The sequence below is a fragment of the Candoia aspera genome, chromosome 3 (genome assembly GCF_035149785.1).
Source record: "Candoia aspera isolate rCanAsp1 chromosome 3, rCanAsp1.hap2, whole genome shotgun sequence".
NCBI lineage: Eukaryota > Metazoa > Chordata > Lepidosauria > Squamata > Boidae > Candoia > Candoia aspera.
In genome coordinates this window covers 104,077,001-104,099,821 of record NC_086155.1, presented here as the reverse complement: position 1 = coordinate 104,099,821, position 22,821 = coordinate 104,077,001, and the positions used below count along the sequence as shown (strand labels likewise).

General features: G+C 39.0%; 1 protein-coding gene across 1 annotated transcript in view; it reads left to right on the top strand.

Moving 5' to 3' along the window:
• The window catches only part of QSOX1 (quiescin sulfhydryl oxidase 1), a 65,530-nt gene extending 46,658 nt beyond the window's left edge, over nt 1-18,872 (top strand). Inside the window, exons 9-12 of the mRNA XM_063298462.1 lie at nt 4,417-4,533; nt 7,680-7,818; nt 9,215-9,391; nt 13,852-18,872. Of these exons, the coding sequence (XP_063154532.1) occupies nt 4,417-4,533; nt 7,680-7,818; nt 9,215-9,391; nt 13,852-14,699 (1,281 nt within the window). The 3' untranslated portion in view covers nt 14,700-18,872. The remainder of the gene's footprint in view (nt 1-4,416; nt 4,534-7,679; nt 7,819-9,214; nt 9,392-13,851) is intronic.
• The last annotated feature ends 3,949 nt before the right edge of the window (nt 18,873-22,821 follow it).

Genomic DNA, 22,821 nt, shown 5'->3' with positions numbered 1-22,821 from the left:
TGCTTGAAGTTATGGTGGGGCTGAACGAATGGTAGTTTCGCTCAATCCCTGAAGTTATGGCTGCTGCAGCACTCCTATGGACATGTGATCAAAATTTGGGCACTTGGTAGCTCACCCACACTTATGACTGCCTCCTCTTCAACTCCCCCACCCGCCAATCTCCCCACCCGTCTCTGTCCTTTTGGCCACCCTGCACTCTGCTGGCTTTGCTCCCCCAGTTGACCCTTGCTGTCTTTTTCCTGCTGCTGTTGATGAGGTGCGCCCAGCCCCTCCCTTCCCAAAACAGTTGCTGGCCGTGCCAGGCCTTCTCCCCAAGGTTGCGCTCTTCCTTTTTCCAAATTGCATGCTAGCTTCTTGCAGGGGTGGCACGACCAGCAAGTGCAGGGTGGCAAGGCCGGCAGGGGCAGCAAGGCCAGCGAGTGCAGGGCAGCAAGGCTGGCAGAGGCAGCAGAGTGCAAAGCAGCCAAAAGGGCAGAGATGGGGGGGAGATAGGCGGGTGGGGGGGAGTTGAAGAGGAGGCAGTCCCTTACCTTACCAAGGCTTGGGGCTGGGAGGGACCCAGGAGTGGCTTGGATTGGGGTGGGTCTTCACCTAACAACCAGTGGGATTTGGTTAACGATGGCAACCGGGACAGCCAGGATTGCCATCGCTAAGCAAAGCGGCTATGTGATGTCGTGCTTTACAAATGCATCACTTAGTGACAGAGGTTCCAGTCCCGATTGCTGTCGTAACTCAAGGACTACCTGTATATATTTGCTTTTCTACAATCTTTCCAGTGGCTCTGCTTTTTTAAAGTTACATGAAAACGTTTCATTTGGAGAGCAGGTTCAGCCTTAGAAGTCATCCATAAACTGTTCATTTGCTCCTTTCTCTAGACAAAAATTATAATTCCCTCATTAATAAAATACTGGTTTTGAACAATACTGTTTCCTGAGGCCTTTTGGTTTCTGATTTTTTAGAATATTATGAATTTTGTGTGGCATCCTGTGAACTTTGCTTTACTTCATGGTATTTCCTAAACTTGTGCGCATAACACATCTAAGCAGCATCTAGGGACAACTCCACAACAACGATTAAAAGATTTGATTGCTAAACAATTTTTTAAAATGTGTAGTTTTTAAAAAGTTTTAGGGGTCCTTTGCAAACTTCAACAATCTTGCAAAATTTTAATTTTTCTAAAAATTAAAAAAAGGAAGGCAGGGAGTGCCTAGCATCTGAAAAGGTTACTTTTGGAAAATTGAGTACATGTTATGGGGGCATTCACAAACTGGCTGCTATGATGGGCAAGACCAGTCACATAATATCCATCGACGGAAGACCAATTCATGGGCATGCTCTCTGCTTCCTGCTTTAGCCTCCCAGGATGCTCCCCACCACTTCAGTTGACCTCTTTTTCTGGGCATGTGGCCATGCTACTAAAGAAAGCATTGAGCTACAGCCCCATTGTTCTCATTTTCTAAGAATGTCTCCAGGATATATGCATTCTTGGAAATAAATATTATGCTATGTCAGCCAAAATCTCTATAGGTGGCGTATTGAGAAACAAGGGCATAAATATTTGTGCTCCCAACTCAATATAAAGATTTGTTACTCTCTTGAGAATCCATGTTTTATCCTAGTTGCGTTCCAGGATTTTACTGAACACCACTCTGTCTCACCTTTATTCCCATTCCTCTGCTTTAGAATACTTTGGGGCTAACAAAAAAGAGCTGCCTAATAGTTTTGAACAACTGGAGAAAATAACTGGTTTGTCCAACTTTAACATGGCCCTAACCAACACTGTCTGATCTTGAACAAAGCTAAGCAGGGCAGTCCACCAGAAATCCCAAGGCTGTAGACTAGACTGAGGAAGTCAAAAAATATCGTGAAAGAAGGCAATGGAAAAGCACTTTTGTATTGTTGCCAAGGAAATTACATGGATGGAGTCATCAGGAGTTGATCTGAATTTAGGAGAGTCAGATTGAATGGTAATATTGTGAATATAATATTATCTGATTTCAAAGCACTTCTCTTATCTACTTACCCAGCTTCTCCTACAGTCCACCCCCTCAGGATGGCTGATATGATTCAGTGAATTTCTTTCCATTCCAAACATGCCAGAGAAAAATTGAGCATTATTAATTCATACATTAAAAAGTAAAGCAATTGTATATGAAGAGCATGCTTTAAGTTTTGTATCATGAAAGCAGTGAAATTTGTTCCACAGTGTCATACGTTTGTTTCTATTGCACCTCCATATAGTCTGAATCTTTCAGCCCCAGTTCCTTTGTAAGTTGGAATAATGCTGATAGGTCAGTCTGTAACGAAAGAACTATTCAAGCTCTAAATTTTCAATTCTGACTACCAGTACCTTATACAATTCATTTTAAATTTACTCCTATTCTTGTATATGTTTGAGCAAACTTAAAACTGGAGGGGAAAAATGGTTCAAGCATTGGCAGAACATCGTATTTGAAGTCCCCAGTCCACTATTAATCACCACCTTGGTTCTGATTTCCCTTCATTCTGTATGCATTAAAAATACCTGCCAGGTCAGAATTATATGCAATTTCGGACTTTAGTTGTAGCATAAGATCTTGTCAACCAAAGTTTTAGTTTCCAAAACAGTCCATAACTCCTTTTTCCCATAACCAGTTACCTCTGAAAAAGTGCAGTCAGCGTTGTATCCAGTGCAAGGTGTGCTGCTAGATTTGGGCCACAAGGTGGAGGAGTTTGACTAAGTTCCAGCTCCTTAACTCATTATTTCATTGCACTTTTTCTTGCCAGTTTTTTTTTTCCCCTTCCATGTACATTCCTTGCAGTTTGGCTTCTGGACATCCAAAATAAACCTAAAGCTTTGGAAGACTGTATTTTTTTATTATTATTATTCTATAAGGTTCCAGATCTCAGCAGGCTGCCTGCTACCTCGGAATGCTGCTACCAACCTGACTGTACCAAGTTAGAAAGATAGATCCATGTTGCTCCAATTCTCTATAAAGCAAGCCTGGCTATATATTCAGATGAGCTAGTGTGTAACCTTCAGACAGAAGAGGAATCTCTGGTCCACTTGAATTCTCCACGTGCCCATTTTTAGGGAAGGAATCAAAGAAAAAATCTACTTTCTTTCATTGACATCCATTGGTGATTTATTTTAATTGCCACCCTTCTGTTTATTACTGCTTACGTTTTCTCACTGAGAAACAAAGCAGGTGTTTTCCTTTTAAACATCCTCTCAATCAATTTTCCTGTTTTCTCTCAACTTGCTCCCCTCCTCCAGTCAGCCTGTCACTTGCCTGTCTTTCTTCTAGTGACATGGCTTTTTCCTCTACGTCATCCCCGCCCCACCCGCTGTTGGAGCATACAGCTCTTTGGTTCCCCGCCCCCCTCCCTGGAGTGCTTGTGGTTTTAAAGTGCTGATGCTAATCGGATTTGAGATGACTTATTGTCAAAGTAGCTTTCCGTGATCCTTGGAGACTATTTTGGAGTTACAATCAAGATTTGGATCTTGGCTGTAAGCCCATTGGGACTGACTTGTTTGCTACAGCAGCATCTTGAACACTGCTGAAAAAAGCCTCTCTTCATATTAGCAAGTAGTGGCTGAGTTGAATCTGGAGAGGAATCCCACATAGCCCATCGGAAGACAGGAGACGAACTACTGAGCTTGCAGGGCGACTAGCTGTTCCACGTTTTCTGTTTCTCTTTCAAGTGCTCTCAAGACCTGCCACCAAAAACTGCACAGGCGGCGCAGAAAGATAAATCAGTGGCTTTTTCAAGGATGAGTTTCAGCAGAGTTGGGGCTACATAGGAGACACGGGGCTGGCATTGGCTCAAATTACTTGCTTTTGCTGACTTGTGATCTCTCTCTGATTGGGCTGACCAATGTTCTTGCATTTGGCGCTAACCACATCAAGCTTTTGGTGCTAAAGAATTTCAGTGTCTACGCCAATAACTCTTTGAGGGAACAGTTCATGGTTGTAACTATGAAATTTTTCACAATGCTTTGAGCCTTATGTGTGATAGCTAATATACTTCTTAAAGTTTGAATAAGATGGCACTGATTAGTGGTATCTCAGTGATTCTGCTGAAAGAGAAAGATTGCCCTATCTATCCAGGTATTTCATATTCTATATTTGTTGAATGTGAAATACCTGGATGAATTCCATTCTCTCTCTCCTCCACTAAGAAAAAGGGTCATACTGTGTTATTGGTTAATTTGGTACCTGCATGTGTCCTACCTGGGACAGAGGTTTTTTCCCCTTAAGTTGATGAAATACTGTTTTTTCTTTTGAGAAACTGAATTTTGTATGCCATCCAATATATTCTGTAGTGTTACACCATGGTACCACACACAGAAGCTTAGGCATGCTTTTCAGAGCTTGACTCCATCAACACCTCTTAATCTTTTTCTTTCCGTTCTTGTTTGTATTTTTATATCAGTATTTTGCTGGGCGGTTGGTAGTCAAGAATTACCTTAGCATCCTGAATTTGTGGCTGAGTTCAAGGAGAAGCGTTTTGCAGACAGAATGGGTGGAAGCTCTAAGGAATAAAAAGGAGGTATGTTAACTGAATAAGGAAATGTTGGAGGGGAGGCCAGGTTTACTGACCCAAGTCAGATTGGACTCAGTGCATATCTATTAAGAGTGCCCCCCTCATATTTACAACTTTTTATAGCCATCCGGATTTTAATTTTTAATGTTTATATTATATTGTATTATATTTTATGCTTTCTTTATTATTACTGTTTTTAATGCTTAACTGATTAACTTACTGTAAACTGCTCAGAGTCCCTCTTTGGGGGGAGATGGGCGGTAGCAAAAATTTGAGAAATAAATAAATAAATAAAAATAAATATCTAGAATCTACCCAGAGATTCAGCAATGTTTAAAAAAAAGTCTGCTAGATATTGGTAGTATTCTGTCTCCAGAGCTACAAGTTCCATGTATAACTTGCTAAATGCCAGTAGCTCCACCATTCATATTGATTGTTATTACATATTATGGAGCTGTCCCAAGATCTAAATTTATTGCAAAAGTATACTGAATTTCATTAAGTTATATGAATAGTGTAAATATTTTCTGTGATCCACGCACTGTTCTAAGAGTTTCTTTTTTTTTTTTTTGAGAACTTCATTTTTTATCAGAGTATAGTTAAAATACAAAATAGTAAATACGGTAAAGATAGAAGATAGAACTAAAAGAAAAAAGACACAAACTATAAATGTGAAAAGAGAAAGAAAATATAAACAAAGAGATGACTTCTGGCTATCCCAATTACAGATATGAGTATAATTAAAATAAAATAATCTCTTACCACTAATTTATCCATATTAACATTATTTCTATCCAAACAAACCCACCAATCAGTAAAACCCACAATCATAACTTGGTTCTTTACCGTCACGAGCAGGTAGTCTAAAAATGGTTGCCATGCATCTACAAATCTGGAGACAATATTATCTCTTATTAGAGCAGTTAGCTTTGCCATTTGTGCCAAGTCCATTAATTTAATTGTCCATTCTTCCATTGTTGGTATTTGTGGTTCCCTCCATCGTTGAGCATAAAGTATTCTTGCAGTAGTAATCATGTGCAGAAGCAAAGTTCCATGCTGTTTCTCCAGTTCTTTCTCCATCAAACCTAATAAAAACAATTCTGGTTTTTTTTATATATTTACTTTAAGAATGTATTGAATAACAATACATATCTGATCCCAAAATTTCTTTGCTTTTTCACACGTCCACCAGCCGTGATAAAAGGTTCCTTCTTCCTGTGAGCATTTCCAACAAACATTCATTATATTATTAAACATTTTCGATAACTTGTCAGGAGTTAGGTACCACTAGTACATCATTTTATAAAAAATTTCCTTTAAATTATAATTCAATGTAAATTTTAAACCTTTTGTCCACCTTTTTTCCCCATTGTTCCATCACAATATTATATCCAACATTTCTAGCCCATTTAACCGTACACTCCTTGACTTGTTCATCTTCCAGATTCATTTGTAATAGCATCTTGTACATTTTGGTAGTAACATGTTCATCATTCATACATAATTGTTTAAGAGTTTCTTGAAAAAACAGATACTGCCTTTGCTGTTCTTGAATAGTTTAGAAAATAAGGAATTAGTGCTTTTAATGAACTTGACATTAATAAACAGTGTACAATTCCTGCATTGATTGGGCACCTCATACATTTATTGAGAATTGAACAATGTTCATAATAGCTTAGGATTATAATTAAGGCAGAGTATTATGCCACATTATTTTTCTCTATAGGTATCCTTTTTAATATTCTTTACCTCTGTTTTATTTTGTGTACCATAAAAAAATACTCCCCAAAGTATTCAGTATGTAAGTGGCCACCATGATGTAGAAGTTAAGGTGTCGTACTGACACTGAGGAGACACAGGAGTCCACCTTCAGCCACAGAAGCTCACTGGGCAATGCTGGGCCAGTCACTCTCTCTCAGCCTAGCCTATCTCACATGGCTGTTGTTCTGGGGGAAAAAATGGGGAGTCCTATGGCACTGTCTTGAGCTTCTGAATGAAGGGTGAAATATAAATCTAACAATTAAGTAAAATATAATGGATGGGAAAAATCCTCAACACTATACCCCATTCTCCCACTGAGGCAGCCAATGGTCACTTTAATTGTTATTTTATGATTATATTGACATTTTTCACACTGTTCACCACCCAGAATTGCTTGTGTGAGTTGGGTGGTGGTAATGAATGAATGAATGAGTGAGTGATTTGCTAACGTGAGGGTACAAAATGAGAATTTGCCAATGTGAATGAGAATTTGCTAATGTGAGGGTACAAAAACAGCAGCCAGCCCACGTTCAATCTATGTTCTTATCAAATTTGCTTTTTTTGGTAGGGGGAAAAAAAAGGACAAAAAGCCTAACTGTCCATTGGATGCAGGGAGTAAAGACGCTGCCTCTGGAAACAACCAGGGAGGGCAGAGAGATCGTGGCACAGTGCTGTGATGCCATGGCTGTAGGGCAAAAAGGGGAAATCCCAGAAGTTGGGAAATGTGAGTTCCCCACCTATGGGAAACCTTTAGAGAATGCATGAAACAAAACAACCACAAAAACAATTGTTTTGAACCCTGAACAATCCATTCTGGACATTTCCATTGAATAGTTCCAAGTCAGCTATGGCTTGGCAGAAATGAAACCCAGAACAGGTTGGTTGTTCCAAGTTGCAAATAAAACGAAATCAGGATGAGATAAGTGGGATGGGAACGGTGCACATCACAGCCTCTCTCTCTTAAGCAGCTCCCGGCTGCTCTTTTGTTCTGTCCACCTGCCCTCAGCCCCATCACCCACATCCTTGACTTTTACTCCTCTTTTGCTTGGAACTGTCATGTTGTGGTCCATGCAGTGAACGAAATGAGGTATTTTGTTCTGTGCACAGAATGAAAATGGCTGAAATATATTCAGTTCAGGGCTGGAACACCTGTAAAAGCTATTCTGCGCATGGAATGGTTCATGCAGAGAATGGTGTGCCCTATTAGGGAATCAGCTCATTCTCTCAAGGGCAACAATGTGGGGAAACAGAGGCACAGTCCTAGTCTGGAACCTCAACATTCCCTCTGCATAGTTTGAAAACTCCCCTCTGTTCTTCTGCCTATCCTCCATCCCTGGCAGTCCAGTCCTATTATAAGGCCTTTTTCCTCCAATCTCCATTCTATCTTTTAGTTTCCAAATGCCACATTACCTGAGAGACCTCTCTGGGTAGGATGTCAAGGAAGCAAACCTCATTTCCGAGGCTTTCCATGTGGACTCTGGACTCTCTTCCATCACCTGACTGTGCAGGCAGCAGGGCAAAACCAGCCTGGTAAGTAATGTAGTCTCTGTTTAGTTATCTGCATTAAAGCTCTATATCCCATTCATCACACTGAACTTTAGAATGAAAGGTCTGGATCCATGACCATAGTCCTTGCTTTCTCTTGGATACATTACTGCTCATTCATCTTTACCATTTTGATGTGACCTTTTTACCAGAAAATACAGTAAGAAATGTATTAGCATTCTCAATTAAATTCATCACTATTTGACTCTCACCTATTGCAGACAGAGGGTTTTATACATGTTGTATTTATTATTCATTTATCAGATTTATATTCTAGATTTTCCTCCAGGATCAAAAACCAATGTGCACTGCACTCTCTTCTCTTATTTCCCCCCACAAGAACAATTCTAAGGGAGGGATAGACTTGTGCTGAGAGAGGAGATTCAAAGACACCCAGTGAGCTTCCATGGGTGGGAATGGACTATCACCTGGATCTTCCCAGTCCTTTTCCAAAACCTTAGTCACTATACCACACTGGCTCTCCTATTCACAATTTGAACATACTTAGAAAACTTTTTTGGGCCTTTAGTCATTCTTAACCTGAGGGATGAATGGGTAAAGGGGAATGGAAATGTCACAAATGCTCTCATTCCATTTTTAATATTGTGATCATCAAATTTTTATCTCTCTTTTCTTTTGAGAATTCATGACAAAGCATGGGAGTTCCTCTGTAGTTGTATCTTCACAACCATTGCCCTGTGAGTTAGGCTGGCCAGATAGCATCAGTGAGCTTGGTGGTCAAGTGGGCAGTTGAACAAGTCTCTCTGGTTCAAGTCCACCATTGTAACTATTACACTACACTAGCTCTACGTTATTTTGGCACGCCTCATTCAAATAATTGCATACAGTTTTATAGAGAAGGAAGTATTTAAGTATGTCAGAAACATTACTTAGCAAGAAATGGTAATAACAGTGATTTGGTGTATATATGAACATGCTGGGTACTTCTCCATTTACATTCAGATAGTGATCATTTACTCCAAAGTAAAATATTTCATTCTTCTCTGGACCACCTTTCCAGTTCAAGGTAGCAAAGGGAAGTAAGTTGATTATTGATTGATAAATGATAACAAATGAATTTTAATAAATAAATGGTAGGTGAATAATCCTTAGTTCCACCTTCTTTTCTCCTACAAGACTCTCACTATGATACCTTTCTTGATATGGTTTAGCTCTTTTTGAAAATGTCAGGGGCAAATACTTTCTTCCCCGTTCATCTCTTACTGTTGTAATGGATTAAGCCAAAACCATCTTTGCTTTGGGGAAGAAAACATGGTTTGATTTCACCTTGGGAAGACTGTGGTTGTTGTGGGTTTCTTTTTTTAACTCCTTTGATTTGTTACTAAAAATTCTGCCCTGGCTTCTGTTTCTGCTTCCTCAGGTACACCTGAAGTCCTTCCTACAATGAGAAAATACGTCCGCTATTTCTTTGGCTGCAGGATGTGTGCAGAACACTTCGAAAGCATGGCAGCTGAATCTATGCATGAAGTGCAGAATAGAGATCAGGCTATCCTGTGGCTTTGGTCAAGACATAACAAAGTCAATGCTCGCTTGGCAGGTGAGGACTCTGCTCCTGGCAGTGTGCTTGTTGACTACTTTAACTAGCAGATATCCTATTTACTTAGGATGGAGAGCAATGTATAGCCTTCCAGAAGCTTGCTTAGTTGTTGGATTTATATCCTAATTTTTCTCCAAGAGAAAAAAGCAACATATACAGACTCCCTTGTCCAGATTTTCCCTACAAGAACAGTCCCAGGAGGTAAGTTGGGCTGCAAGAGAACAAGCTCACCAAGTGGGCTTCCATGATTGAGGGTGGACATGAAGCTAGTTCTCCATGGTCTTAGTCCAACGTCTACACCATGCTGGCTGTCTCATTGGACTTCAAGTCTTTTTAGTTCTAGGAAGAACAGCCAATAATAAGGAAAGATGGGAGTTGGATTCAGCAATATCTGAAAGACTGCAGGTTCCACCTTTGGAGAGAGTACTCAGTGTAGGAATTTTAAAAGAACCTACAGATAGTCCTCACTTAATAGGGACTGGCAGCTCCATTGCTAAGCAACACAGTTGTTAAGCGTGACATCATGTGACCATGCCGACTTACGAAGCCAGTTCTGGTTGCAGTTGTTAAATGAATCACCGTGGGTCATTAAACAGGACATCACGTGAGTGTGACTTGCAACTTCCTGTTGGCTTCCCCATTGACTTTGCTTATTGGAAGCTGGCTGTGAAGGTTGCAGATGGCAATCACATGACCATGGGATGCTGTAACCATCATAAGTGCATGCCGGTTGCTAAGCACCCGAACTGCAATCATGTGTCTGTGGGGACACTACAACAGCCACAACTTTGAGGACCAACTGTAAGTCTCTATTTTCAGCACTGTCGTAAGTTCAAACGTTCGCTGAATGAGTGGTTGGTAAGCGAGGACTACCTGTATATTCTGACTGAGTTCCATCTCCTTCAGCTTCTTTTTTACACCAATTGTCTATTTATGTTCAAACAGAAAAGCTACTCTGTCTCTACACCCAAGCAATAGCTTTCTGTTTTGCTTGGAAAAATTGATTTCAGTTTATATGATAAAAACATCAAATGTGAAAAGTTTCTTTTTAAGTATTATTCTGTAGCCCTCCTTGCTGGCAATTGATGTTGAATATGTGCTAGGGAAATTGAGAAACAGCTTGTTTCTAAAACTGGTTGGTTTGGCTGCCTTTTCATTCTACACTTTAATGTAGTTACCTTCCAGGATGCACTGGTCTGTTGTAACAGCCATCTCTCCCCCACTGGATTTATTGCTGTAATGCTGGAGTCTGAATCAGAAAGTTGGCAGTGGCCAGTTGACTCTGCATTGTGATGGCACAAACTAAAAATGACCCAAGTTCTTGATACAAGATCCTTCCTCATCCTTCCTGTTAGTTTTCAGACAGGGATTCATTAAGAGAGTGACTGTTTCTTGATTTAGATAGCTCCAATCATGAATGGAAGCATTTTTGAAACACACACACACAGAGAATTTTTATTTGACTGAGTTTACATGCTGCAACAATAATTACCAACTCTAAAACAAAATAAATAACTTTTCTTTCTCAGAATACTTTGCTCAATACTCTATTAGCCTCAATAGGCTATATTTCTGGCTTGTGGAATCCCATAACTCCCTGCTTTAGCACCCAGAGGACACTGCAACTTGGAGAGAAACCTGAAAGGCAGCCCACCACCCACTGTGCTGGAGAAAACCACCCTCTCCCCTGCAAAAGGAGGAATTGCAGTAATGTGATGTAGGCAAAAGCATTCTGAGTTAACCCCTGCCTGCCCTAACAAAAATGTCAGTGAAGAATACTTGGATCAGGAGAGGGAGTCAGACAGCAAACACCAATTCTTGTTGCCAGAAAGGAGCAAGCAGCTGGCAGTTTTGAACCAGAGTTTAGCTACTAAATCTTATCCATCTTTCCTACTGGGGGCTTCTAAAGGCTGACATGTGCCCTGGGAGGACCCTCCTTCAAGATCACGTCCCAAATGCTGTGGTTCTTGCAGACAGATGCAGTCCCTTGTTCTGCAGTCCTGTTGTCCCTGACAGGGGGAGGAGTAGGTGACTCCTGTTGACAGATGATTGTGGAAGGAGAAAGTAGAGGGACTGATTAACCAAGCCAGGGAATCAAAGGAATTATTTACTCTTTGTCCCTCTTGGGTTTTCCCACCCTCTCTGTCTAACCCTAGGGACATAATCTCTGATCTTCGAAGGCATATTTTCTTACTCCCTTTACACAGACACCTACCCATACATTTATTCCTTCAAGCCTAGGGTAAATAACAGCTACTTTAAACAGGCTAAATCCTCTTCAGAATTTCATCACAGCCTTCAGTAGATGCTGGTTAAAGTCAGTCTCTTAAATGCTTGGGACTGTCAACAGTTCAAGGGAATGTTGATGACAACTTGTATATCTGCCTAAAAATAAGGAAATGGACCAATTAATGTAGATTAATTCTTATTGTAAGCATTTACTAAAATTATAATGTTATGATTTCAAATATTCACAGATGCTTGCACAGTATGAATGTTTCTTTGTTGTTCTCATGAGATTCTCCATATAGGATGCTGATCTGCATTTTGGGACACAAATTCCACATCTGAGATACTGATTGTATCCATTCAGAATTTAACCAACTCACTCCACCTGATTCAGAAAATCAGTGTCAGCCCTACTAGGTAGACCAGACCAGGAAATCAACTCCACAGGAAGGCTAAAATTACTTTTATTGAGATTGGCTATAATAATAGAATCTTGCAGGTTTGATTGTCCTGCACCTTCTTCCTCCTCTTATACTCTATTGAATTGCTCTGGGCTTAAAAACTGTTTTAGCCCCGTTTGCCTAAGTAGCAGTTCTTGTATATGTGTGTAAAGGTCATCTTCCTTAGTCTCTACAGTTAGAGATAGAAGGTTGACTTCATCTGGTTAGGTATATTTCAAATATTGGATGCTTAGGAAGAAATGATAAAAATTAAGTATCCCTTGCATACCCAATTCTGGTAAGTTTGGGGGAGGCAAAATTTGTTTGTTTATTTATATTTGCTTACTCAGTACATAACATTTATTTGGCCACCCAACTCAAACAGTGTGACTCTGAGTGGCGCATAAAATCAGTAAACAAAAATACAGAAAGAAAACAGTACATGCCAGTAAAACAAAATAAAACTACTTAATGGTTTGTTGTATTCTACTAAATGGGACCTCTGCTCATCCTGACCCAAGTGCTTGGATTCTAACTGCTTAAAGTTCTGATTGTAGTGGTCTGGTTTGGCAGAGGCAAGTCAGATGTTAGGTAATCTCCATGGTGCTTTTTTCCTTTGAAAACTGGCACTAAGAGAACAAATTCATTTCTCACATAGAATCATGCAGTTGTACTTTTGTAAGTGAAAAAACAGTATTATTTCCAGGTGGTGGTGGTGATCTACTACAGCCATTTTTTCCCATTAGGTATAGCCTATAATTCAAATTTTAAAAGTCCCTTGCTTGCGTTTGTCATGGGAGCAGAACTACCTATCTGTGTGTAGGCATGTCATAGACAAAGTATTCTGGTTCATATTTCTAGTTCAGCAGTGAAACCACAAGATGCTACAGGACAAGTTAGCACCTTCAGTCAACTCATCAGATTGGAGCAAAGAAAAATATTGGAAGAATTGTAATGTAGTTAACAAGTGAATAAATAAGGGAAAGGTTATTTTTATCAGGTTTTTTTTCTTCATCCAAGCTGTTACATCCTTATCTGGAGATGGATTATTGAAACACTTTTGCTGTAGAAATTTTTTCTTGGCCAAGAACCAGGGAGTTCAAAAGTTTGCAGTGCTTTCAAACTAATGAAGCAAATATTTTTTATTTTTTATTTTTTCTCTTCAAACCTGTTTCACTGTCAACCATTATAAACATGCCTTTATGGAAAAGCAGTGTTAATATTTTGATGTACACTTCTCTTAATATTTTATGTCACAGTTATTGAAAACATAGTAAAAATCGTTGAAAGCATTAGCTAAGATAAGTATTCCATAACGATTTCCATAAATATTTATAGACATCCTCTTTGGGTTACCTTTTGGTTCGTGAAAATGAATAAGCATTGATCAGGTTTTTTTAAAGCAAATCAGTACACAGTAGTAGTTTATTTAGTGTCTGCTTATAATTAAGTGCAGTACAGGTAAATAAAATTGTACACCATATACACCAACATCATTATAGGAAATTAGCTAATGCAATATAATAATGGGTATAAATAATACTAGCAAAGCTTTAGGATAAATCTACAGTGAATAGTGAGATAAGTTTTCTGGCTTCATAAATATCCATCATAAAGAAACATTTAAAGGGCCTTTTAAAAATGAGGTACCTGAGGCAGAAATTAGTCTGGGGATGGGTCAAACTAATTCCAGTCATTGCCATAGACCAAGTAGCTTGTGAATATTGTTAAGATATTGTAAGAATATAATTAGAATGTCATGATAGTAAGATTTCTAATTTCTTTGTTCAGATTCACCAAATGAAGATCCCAAATTTCCCAAGATCCAGTGGCCTTCCAAAGACTTGTGTCCATCATGCCAGTATGCACAAAGTGAAAGGTCTTTGCAGGATGAAGAAAAGCCTATGTGGAATGAGGATGCTGTCCTGCTGTTTTTCAAAAAGCATTTTTCTGAAAATCATATTATCATGGAATATTTCACGGAGCAGAGAACAAGGAATGGTCGAAGTATTGCTCAGCAAAACTATGAAGCTGAGTGGGAGCTAGAAGGGGAAAGAAGAGGAGAAGAGAATGGCCAAGGCAATCAAAAGGAACTAGAGGAAGACAAGAAGACAGAGCAGCCAGAGACTGGGAAAGTGGAAGAAAGGAAATATGGTTTGGGAAAACCTGGTTCTCCAGAGCTGCCTAAACCAAGTATTGTCAAGATGAACACAAAGGCAAAAGAAATGGTGGAAGATATTGTTGATCTTGATACATTTAGTGAGCAGCATTTTAAGAGCAAAGCCTTGAGGATGGCAAGACAGATTAGCATCAGACAGAGGCGGAGTAAGAGGGACACTGGGCTGTTCCTAATAGAGAATGAGGGCCGCCACTCACTTGATTCTATCAGAGAGTCCCTGAAGCATAAGAACTTGGGATCCCAGTGGTTCTCTGGCATACAAGTGGAAGAGGTCAAAAAGGAGAATACTTTGAGGGAAAACCAGTGGATCCACTTCCTGGGAATGGGTTTCTCCCAGTTGGATGTCAGCTTGTGTATTCTCTTGTACTTGCTTTCTTCTGTGTGCCTGTTGGGCATGTACATCTTCTTCCGCATGCGCATGAGTTACCGCAAGGGCCGGTCAGGCTACCCATTGACCTGAAATTGAAGCAGAGGTGCAGCAGCCAGTGGGTAAAGGAGGGGTGTGTGCATATCAGCTTGTTGTGGTGATCTCTCTCTAAACTAACAATTCCTATCCTGAATATACAGAGCTACAAAAATACGCAGATGATAATGTCAATTGTGAAGGGTGCAGACTGGTAGAGTATGCAGTTGAACCTCCTAAAATGCGTGGAAATTGCTACTTCTATGTATGAAAGAATACCTGGTGAAAGGACAGGCCTGTTTTGTCACAGTTGCTACATCATTTGTATATATTTGTGATTCTGTACCAGAATAAAATAGTTGAGATTAGTGCCAAAAGGGGAGTGGGTTCATATTTCAGAGGACATGGTGACAGGCTGATTGTCTGAGGAATCAGGGGGCTCTTAAATATTTTGGCTTTTGGGTGGGGAGGAAGGATTAGTTAGCTGAAAGGATCTCATTAGATAAATGTAGAAGATCCTCTTTTTAACAATCAATGTAACAGAACTACCTTTCTTTAAAAGCATGGCTAGTTTAAGACCAGCAACAAAGTGGCAGTTCTGAAATCTTTGTGCCTTGTGTTTTGAGATATGTCTGAGCCCTGTAACATTGTGAAGAAACCTTATGGTCTAGGTATAGAACCACAGTCTAAAATCCTGAGCAGGAAGATGTCTTGATCAGTTTTAATCTATTTTCAAAAGTTTCTGCACCACTATGAAATTACCTTCAGTAAAGCCACCTATATGGTATTGTTTGCAGCTGGTGGTAATCAAACAAACAAAAAAGAATTATGTTCTCCCATTCACACCCATCTAAGATACAAATTGCATAGGCAGAGGAGTTTGTTCACCCTCCTCCGTGACTTCTTGTGAACATACTTGGTGCTTTTGCTTGTATTTTGCATGCAGCACAGCCTCTTCCCTTGATGAGAAGACAGAAGGCAAAACAACCCTTAAGGTTTTTGAACTTGAACTCATGGTATAAAGAATTAAAAGCAGTTGGCAACAAGTTCAGGTCAAGGCTGTGCAGTGGGATAGATAGATCAGAGTAAGTCAAAACCTTCTAACCAGGGCAGCAGTTTTTACTAGCTGCTATCTTTGTTTCAGTCCTTTCACTGTGTCCTTTCTCTTTCTCTCTTTAGTTCCAGCCTTTTTCTTCCTAGCTATCCTGATAGCTTCAGCTTTGATGTCATTCCCCTTTTTCCATCCAACTCTATGGACTTATATCTACCCAAGTTTTCTAGTCAGGTTACTTATATCTTCATATTTTACTTATTAGGAGAGAAGAAGTGAGGGCAAGGATATATTTTTAGGAGTGAGAAGTGCAGCTATCTCTTCCTGAGCCATAAGTTGATGATTTCTTAAATTATTAGAATTATCCCAGTTGGGGCACATGCATTCAACTGGAAAGAGTTCTGGGGGTAAGTTGATCAGGACCTCTAAGGATCCTTTGGCTACTAGTTTGGTCCATACAGTTGTTGATGATTACTTTCCAGTTGTTCTTGAGCTAACTCAGTGGGGAAGGAAATAGCATGGTCTTGTTTAAAAAGAAGTTATTGACAGTAAGTAAGATAAAGAGCTAGTCAAGCAAGCTTTCTTCACTGGGGAAGAAAGGTAAGAATTTATAGGGTAGAAAGACAAATAATGATGATGGGCCTAGCTGCCTAATAAGACATTGCAAACCCCTGTTCATTGCAGTTACTTGGTGGCTGTTACCCTAGGAGGAAAGTGGCTGACATGTGGAAAAATGGGACAATATATAGCATAATCAGATATTATTGGAAGTGCATTCCTCAGAAATTGACATTTTTTTCCACAGTGCTTCTTTTATCTTGTTTTCTTCTCCAGTTGTCTTTGCAAGTGAATGCTCATTTTTATGCAAGTACCTTCCATAATGTTATCCAGTGCAACTGAGCTAATATGAGTAATGACTTCAAGAGTTTGCGATTCAAACTTCATGTATCTCCAGAACTTTCCTGGTAGTCAGACATGTGCCCTCAAATTCAATCTTCCAGCTGATAGATACGTAGATAGATATTTTTTTCACAAAATTGGTACAGATTACTGTGTGATGAGTCTTTAAAATCTACATTAAAATAGGTATTGATATTAATCTCAGAATATCTATTTTTCTAGGTAACCTTATTAGAAAATAAGGAGGAATAGACCTTCAAATATAGTTCCTCTTTTGGCCTTTGAGAAATGCTAGCAGTTTTATTCAGCTTTATTTTCAGCCCCTGCTTTGGTATGTTAAAATAAACAAGTCTAGAAAGTAGTATCCTGACAAAACATCTGAAGGGAATTAATCACTAGCATTCCTCCATTTGTCACATTTTCCCAGTGTTTTTCAACCTCAGCAACTTTAACCTTCGTGGACTTTAACTCCCAGAATTCCCCATCCAGCATGCTGAGATTGAAAAACACTGGTCCAGACTAAATTTGATTAGACTGTAGGATTCCAAATGATATGAACTTTCTGAAAACACTTAATGCCATAGAATACTTAGGCTTTCTGAAAGGCTTCCCTTGGGACAATGGCCTTTCTAACAGTTATTTGCCATTTGAACATGTGTCTGAGGTAATAGTATGGTTAAAATAGAGTAATGAAAGTTCAGTAAAATTACTAAATTTAAATTTTAAGGTCTGCGGGTCAAGGACCTAACCAAACGTTTAGTATGCATCATATTTGCACTAAATGAGAAATACTAGACTTTCACAGGTAGCATATAATTCAGGCCTACCTGGTTCCATGTTGTACAAAAAAATAATTTCTGAGAGTTTTGAAATGCAGCTTTTTAATATAACAAGAGATTTCTTTAATTGTAAACTGGCCTTGCATTCTCTTATGGTTGCCTATCAGTGACAGTAAGCATCAAGATTATATTTTGTTTGTTAAAGGTTGTGGGGGGGGGTCAAGGTAGGATGCATTCGAGATTTTCTTTCAGATGATGTAGATGTATCTTTGTACATAGGCTCTGTGATAAAAACAATGCTACAACTTCCTTGTTTCCTTAGTTAACATAATTGTAGTTTCACCTATTAATTTATTTAAGGGCTGGTAGGTTTGAATGACTATTCTAAAAACCTGTTAGTTCTTCTTGAGTATTGTGTTAGAGATTAGCTTTCAGTGTGCTATTTAGCCAGATTTTTAATAGCTAGGGTGGGAATTCTACTCTCATGGAACATACTCTATTCTCAGAAAAAGTGGTTTGCCTCACAAATTGTTTTCACAGTTGCTCAAGTCCTAGTACCATCTAGTAGTAACTGTACATGTTGAGAGTATGTGTGCTTGGTCAAGGGTAGGGAGTTAAATTATCTACAAAATGCAAAGAATTAATAAAGGTAATAAAAGTATTTTTAATGGCTCCTACTTACTACTTCTTTTCCCCTTATGAGTAAGATTGAGAGCAGTTCTCCTCTACTCATATATGGTGATGAAGACTACTAGAGGCCAGAATGTATTGTAGTGATCAAATCTGTCCTGTGAACTGTCACTTGACTATCCTATAGTGACAATAATGATGTCTTCTTCATGCCTTACAGTGTGAAATAAAGATGAAGATCAAGACTAAAAACTAAAATCATGGAGTAGGCCTGTAAGATTAAATGGTTTATCCTTGTCCCTCTTGATCAGATTAATCTCCAATTCCATTAAACTAATAAAAGGGAACATAATGTTGGATAAGGCTTTCTGGTAACATTCTGCTTCATAACAAATGTGTTGAGGCTGGGGGGTAGTGGGGAATCACCAAGCCAAGTGCTCCATGTATTTGGGCCACAGACTGACTGGGGAATAAATGAGTAGGTGTTATGTGCATGGTATACACTGAAGTTGCTCATTATGTGATCTCCACAAGTATGCCTTGTGTTTCCCAGAATTTCTGTGGCAGTCTACCTCAAAGGTCATTGCAGAGAGAAACTGTCCTAGCCATCTTCTCATACAACTTGTCTGCTACTCCTTTTCCCCTGCTGGTTGCCTTATAATGGGTCACTGAAGGAGCCACTTTAAAACAGGAAAGGGGACTTTTTTTGGTTAGCTTTCACTTCTTTAGAGCCATGTGAGGTTGATTTACTGCCTTTTCTTTGTATTCTTCCATGCTGCATAGAAATGGTCCAAGAAGCATCTGTTTTCCCAAATTATTTGACCTGGTGGAATAAATTTATTTTTGCTAATAAATAAGTTTGTGTGCGTAGCCTGTGTATTTGCTTCAAGTTTCTAAGATTAGGTTGCATTGTACTGACTAGTGGGAAGGAAGTGGGAAGTTCATAAAACTAAAGCAATCACATGCACACACAAACACACACACACTGCTTAAATTACCCCTGGATTTTTTTCTAAAATAAGTTTAGAGACTGAATTTGAATTTACCATACTCCATGAAACTTCCTACAACATTCCTTTGTTCTTTGAATTTTGAAGAAAGATAACAAAGGATTTCCTTTGTTCTCTTTTTAAAAAATAATTTTATTAAAGATTATAATTGCAATAGTAAAAACTAATACAAACTAAAAGAGAGAAAGAGTAGGAAGAAAGAGTAAAAAGTGCAAAGGAGAAGGGAGGGAGGGAGACTTCCAACCTTCATTACAACAAGTATAAACAATTTTAGTAACTTTTCATCTCTTAATTTACAACCAATGATCTCTTCATCCCATGTCCCGTCTCTTGTCTATAAACAAGTCCATAAAGCATTGTCATTTCAGTCCTGGTGTCAGCAAACGTCCATTAAGGTTGCCAGAAATAACATATCTATTTTAACCTTATTCAAATAAACCAACTTTATATTCCTTCTATTTTCTTCTAACAATCTTAATCAAATTAGTCCATTCAAGTAATTTTGAACTTGATTTCATTTCTTTTTTGCCCCTTCTCACAAGATGCATTCAAGCTTTAACAAAACTCTTTTGTTAATCCAATATAAAATAATTATCCAGGTCACTCTCTTTGTTTATTATTTGTAATTCCCTTTTGATTTTTAAACACATCTTTTTCCATGTCATTCTTGTAGCCCGTCATTTCTAGATCCACTTTCAGTGTCAACTCTGTCTCTTGACAGAGAGATAAAACTTGTTCCTCTTCTGCCATTTTTTCCATAACTTTTGGACACAGTCTATCCATAGAAGTAAACATCACTACTGACATTGTTGATATTAACTTCTGATTCCATTTTTCAAAAGTATCCTTCAGTATTTCCAATGTTATAATATGGTGTGTCATTCTGTAGCTGTTAATCAGGTTTATGTATTCTCCTTTAATTAAAATCTTTAGTTCCCTCTAGTGTACAGTTTTTTCAATTGTTTATGTCTATTACGTCTTATAAAAAATTCAAAACAAGTCCACTTTCCCATGGGAAAGATTCATTACAATTAATTCCAAATTTTTATTTCAAGTTTATCTGGACCCTTAATCCATTTATAACTTTCTAAAATCAAAGTCTTAATTAGCTTTTTGCTGTTGATTTTGATTTTTTTAAAGTCTCTTGGGCAATAATGCAAAAAGGGGATGGTAATTTTCAAGTGGGAAATTCTGGTTTCCTGGATCTTTCATGCCATTTTATAATCAGTACAATATAAGACCTTTCCATCTCTTGTGTTATATGATGGTACTGAAACAGATTATACCACTGAAGTACCAAGTGTGATGCCAAGAGCACTGTTGCCCCCAGACACTTCCTTTGGTGCATACCACACTCCATGATCCCCACCCCCCAATGTTTTCTTTCTGTGACTGGACATGGCCACCATGGCAGCTACTATATGAATGAGCATCTACCTTTATGACTTACATCATCTCCATGACATGATGTCTGAATTCCAAAGGAGCCTTCAGTCCTAAAGCTCAGAGAGGCCTATAATACACTATAGATGTAATATGTATGAAAACAGGTAAGAGGTGAGAGTTGCTAGCCTATCCTAGAATATTTTTTTTCTGACGTTAGTTTCCTTGGTGCCAATCGGAGATAGGGTAGCAGGAAAACATCCTGCATGATCATTCCCAACAAGTAATTCAGATGTTAGAGAAGTGACACTGTTAGCACATTAAAAATAGGCACCTTTTCACGGGGGAAAAATGAATCTGAGGCAGCTACTGACAAAGCTAGATAAAAATTAAGAGCCTGAACTTTGCTTCCATGGCTTATACTGGCAGACATGGGGAATAAAATAAAAGAGGCATGTTGAATCACACTAAAAATCTATTTAGTCCAGCATTGTTTCCATGTTGGTCAACTGGATCCTTATGGGGATCTTGCAGTCAGAACATAAATGCAACAGCCCCTTAGATAAAGTATAAGCTGTGTGAACAGGTATTTATTATCTGCCCTAAATGTCTCATTTTGCCTTATTTTATGTCCCTGGGTTCCAGTATAATAAGAGGAAGGAAACCTGTCAACTTCCTTTCATTGTCTACCAGTGTGCGCAATTTTATATATCTAATATCAACCCTTCTTGCTAACTCAATTATTGTAAATTATCATCAAAAAGTTCTATCTCCTTGGACACTTTGCCTACTCCCTTTCCAGCTCTACAATAGCCTTTTTGAGGACTAAAACCATGCACTATATTCCATGTATGGTGATTCCTTGGATTTGCATAAAACAAGCTATTAGAGCCTCTCTTTGTATTCATTCTTAATGATTTCCAGAAGAGAATTTCTGCTTTTGTAACATGTATACCCTGGAATGTTTCACTGAACTCTCCACCACAACCTTATGGTTTCTTTCCTGGTTGAATCTCTGGTCGAGCCCATCATTTTTTGCCCTGGTATGCATCGCTTTACACTGGTTCACACTGAACTGCATTTACCATTTTAATTTATATTTCCCTAGTTTGGAGAGATCCTTCTGGAGTGCTACGCAATTACCATTTGTTTTAAGCACTGCAAATAATTTGTTATCCTCAGGGAATTTGATCACCTCTTTGCTCACATCCAATGCGAAAGAAACTGCCAATCTCTTGGTGTGTAGAATGTATCCATGGTGGGGTTTTCTCCCTTGTTGTGCACCCAGTTTACTTACTTTCAAGATAACTATTGGATTGCGTTGAGTATGATGGGCCTATGCCTGATGAATTCCATTGTACACTGAAAGGAGTCATCCAAATGTTGGATATTTATTTATTTATTTATCTAATTTGTCCCCGCCCATCTCCTCCCGTCAGGGGACTCTGGGCGGTTTACAACAATCGATTAAAAACAATAACCATAAAACTCACAGAATAAAATACAATAATAAATAATATAAATAAAGGTAAAAATAAAGAATTCAAGTGGTGAAGAATCTAAAACAGTCCAAGTGTGGGAGGAGTGTCTATAGCAACCATCCCCATGTAGATCTATTCCCCTCTCCACCCCAAGCGAGGTGGCAGAACCAGGTCTTCAGACTCTGCCGAAAGGCCAGGAGCGATGGGGCCAATCTCACCTCCGGGGGCAGCATGTTCCACAGGGCGGGAGCTACTGCGGAGAAGGCCTGCTTCCTGGACCCCGCCAGATGAAATTCTCTTACAGACGGGGTCCGCAGCATGCCCTCTGCACGATTGGGTGGGACGGGTTATATGGATATATGTGGTCACTTACCTGCAAATTTAGAGGAACAGCCCAGGTACAAATTGGGCATCATAGTGAAAACAAGGCCAAAATCCTGGTTTGGGGGGGGGGGGGATAATCCTGTTTTTCTGGGCAGTGATACAAATTTAATAAATAAAAATAAATAAAATAATCAGAACTTAGTGTCTACAGTCTTTCCATTCCTGACGGAGGAGTATGATTTTCTAAAGAATATGATAAAAGCTTGTTGTCTGTACTATCCCCCCCTGAAATCCGAGAACCACTGCTCCCATTTCTCTTGTCCTTTTATCCTTGTTCCTAATCATTAAAGAAAATGGTTGTTTTCCAAAGCTGGAACTTGGGCCATCTGCTCCCTTGGTACTAGCTAAATCCTCCTGTAACCAATTCATTGGGATTACATTGACCTCCTCTAATCCCGGCCCTTCTCCTGCTGTAGAGGATTTAAAAGGATTACAGACTGCTGATAATAAACTTTATTATGGGGGTGGTAGTGGGTGTCAATCCGATTTGATGCCTTTTTCCCCTTACATCTTCACTTTACTGAGAGTTGGGGGTGGGAGAACCAAATGTAACAGCGCAAC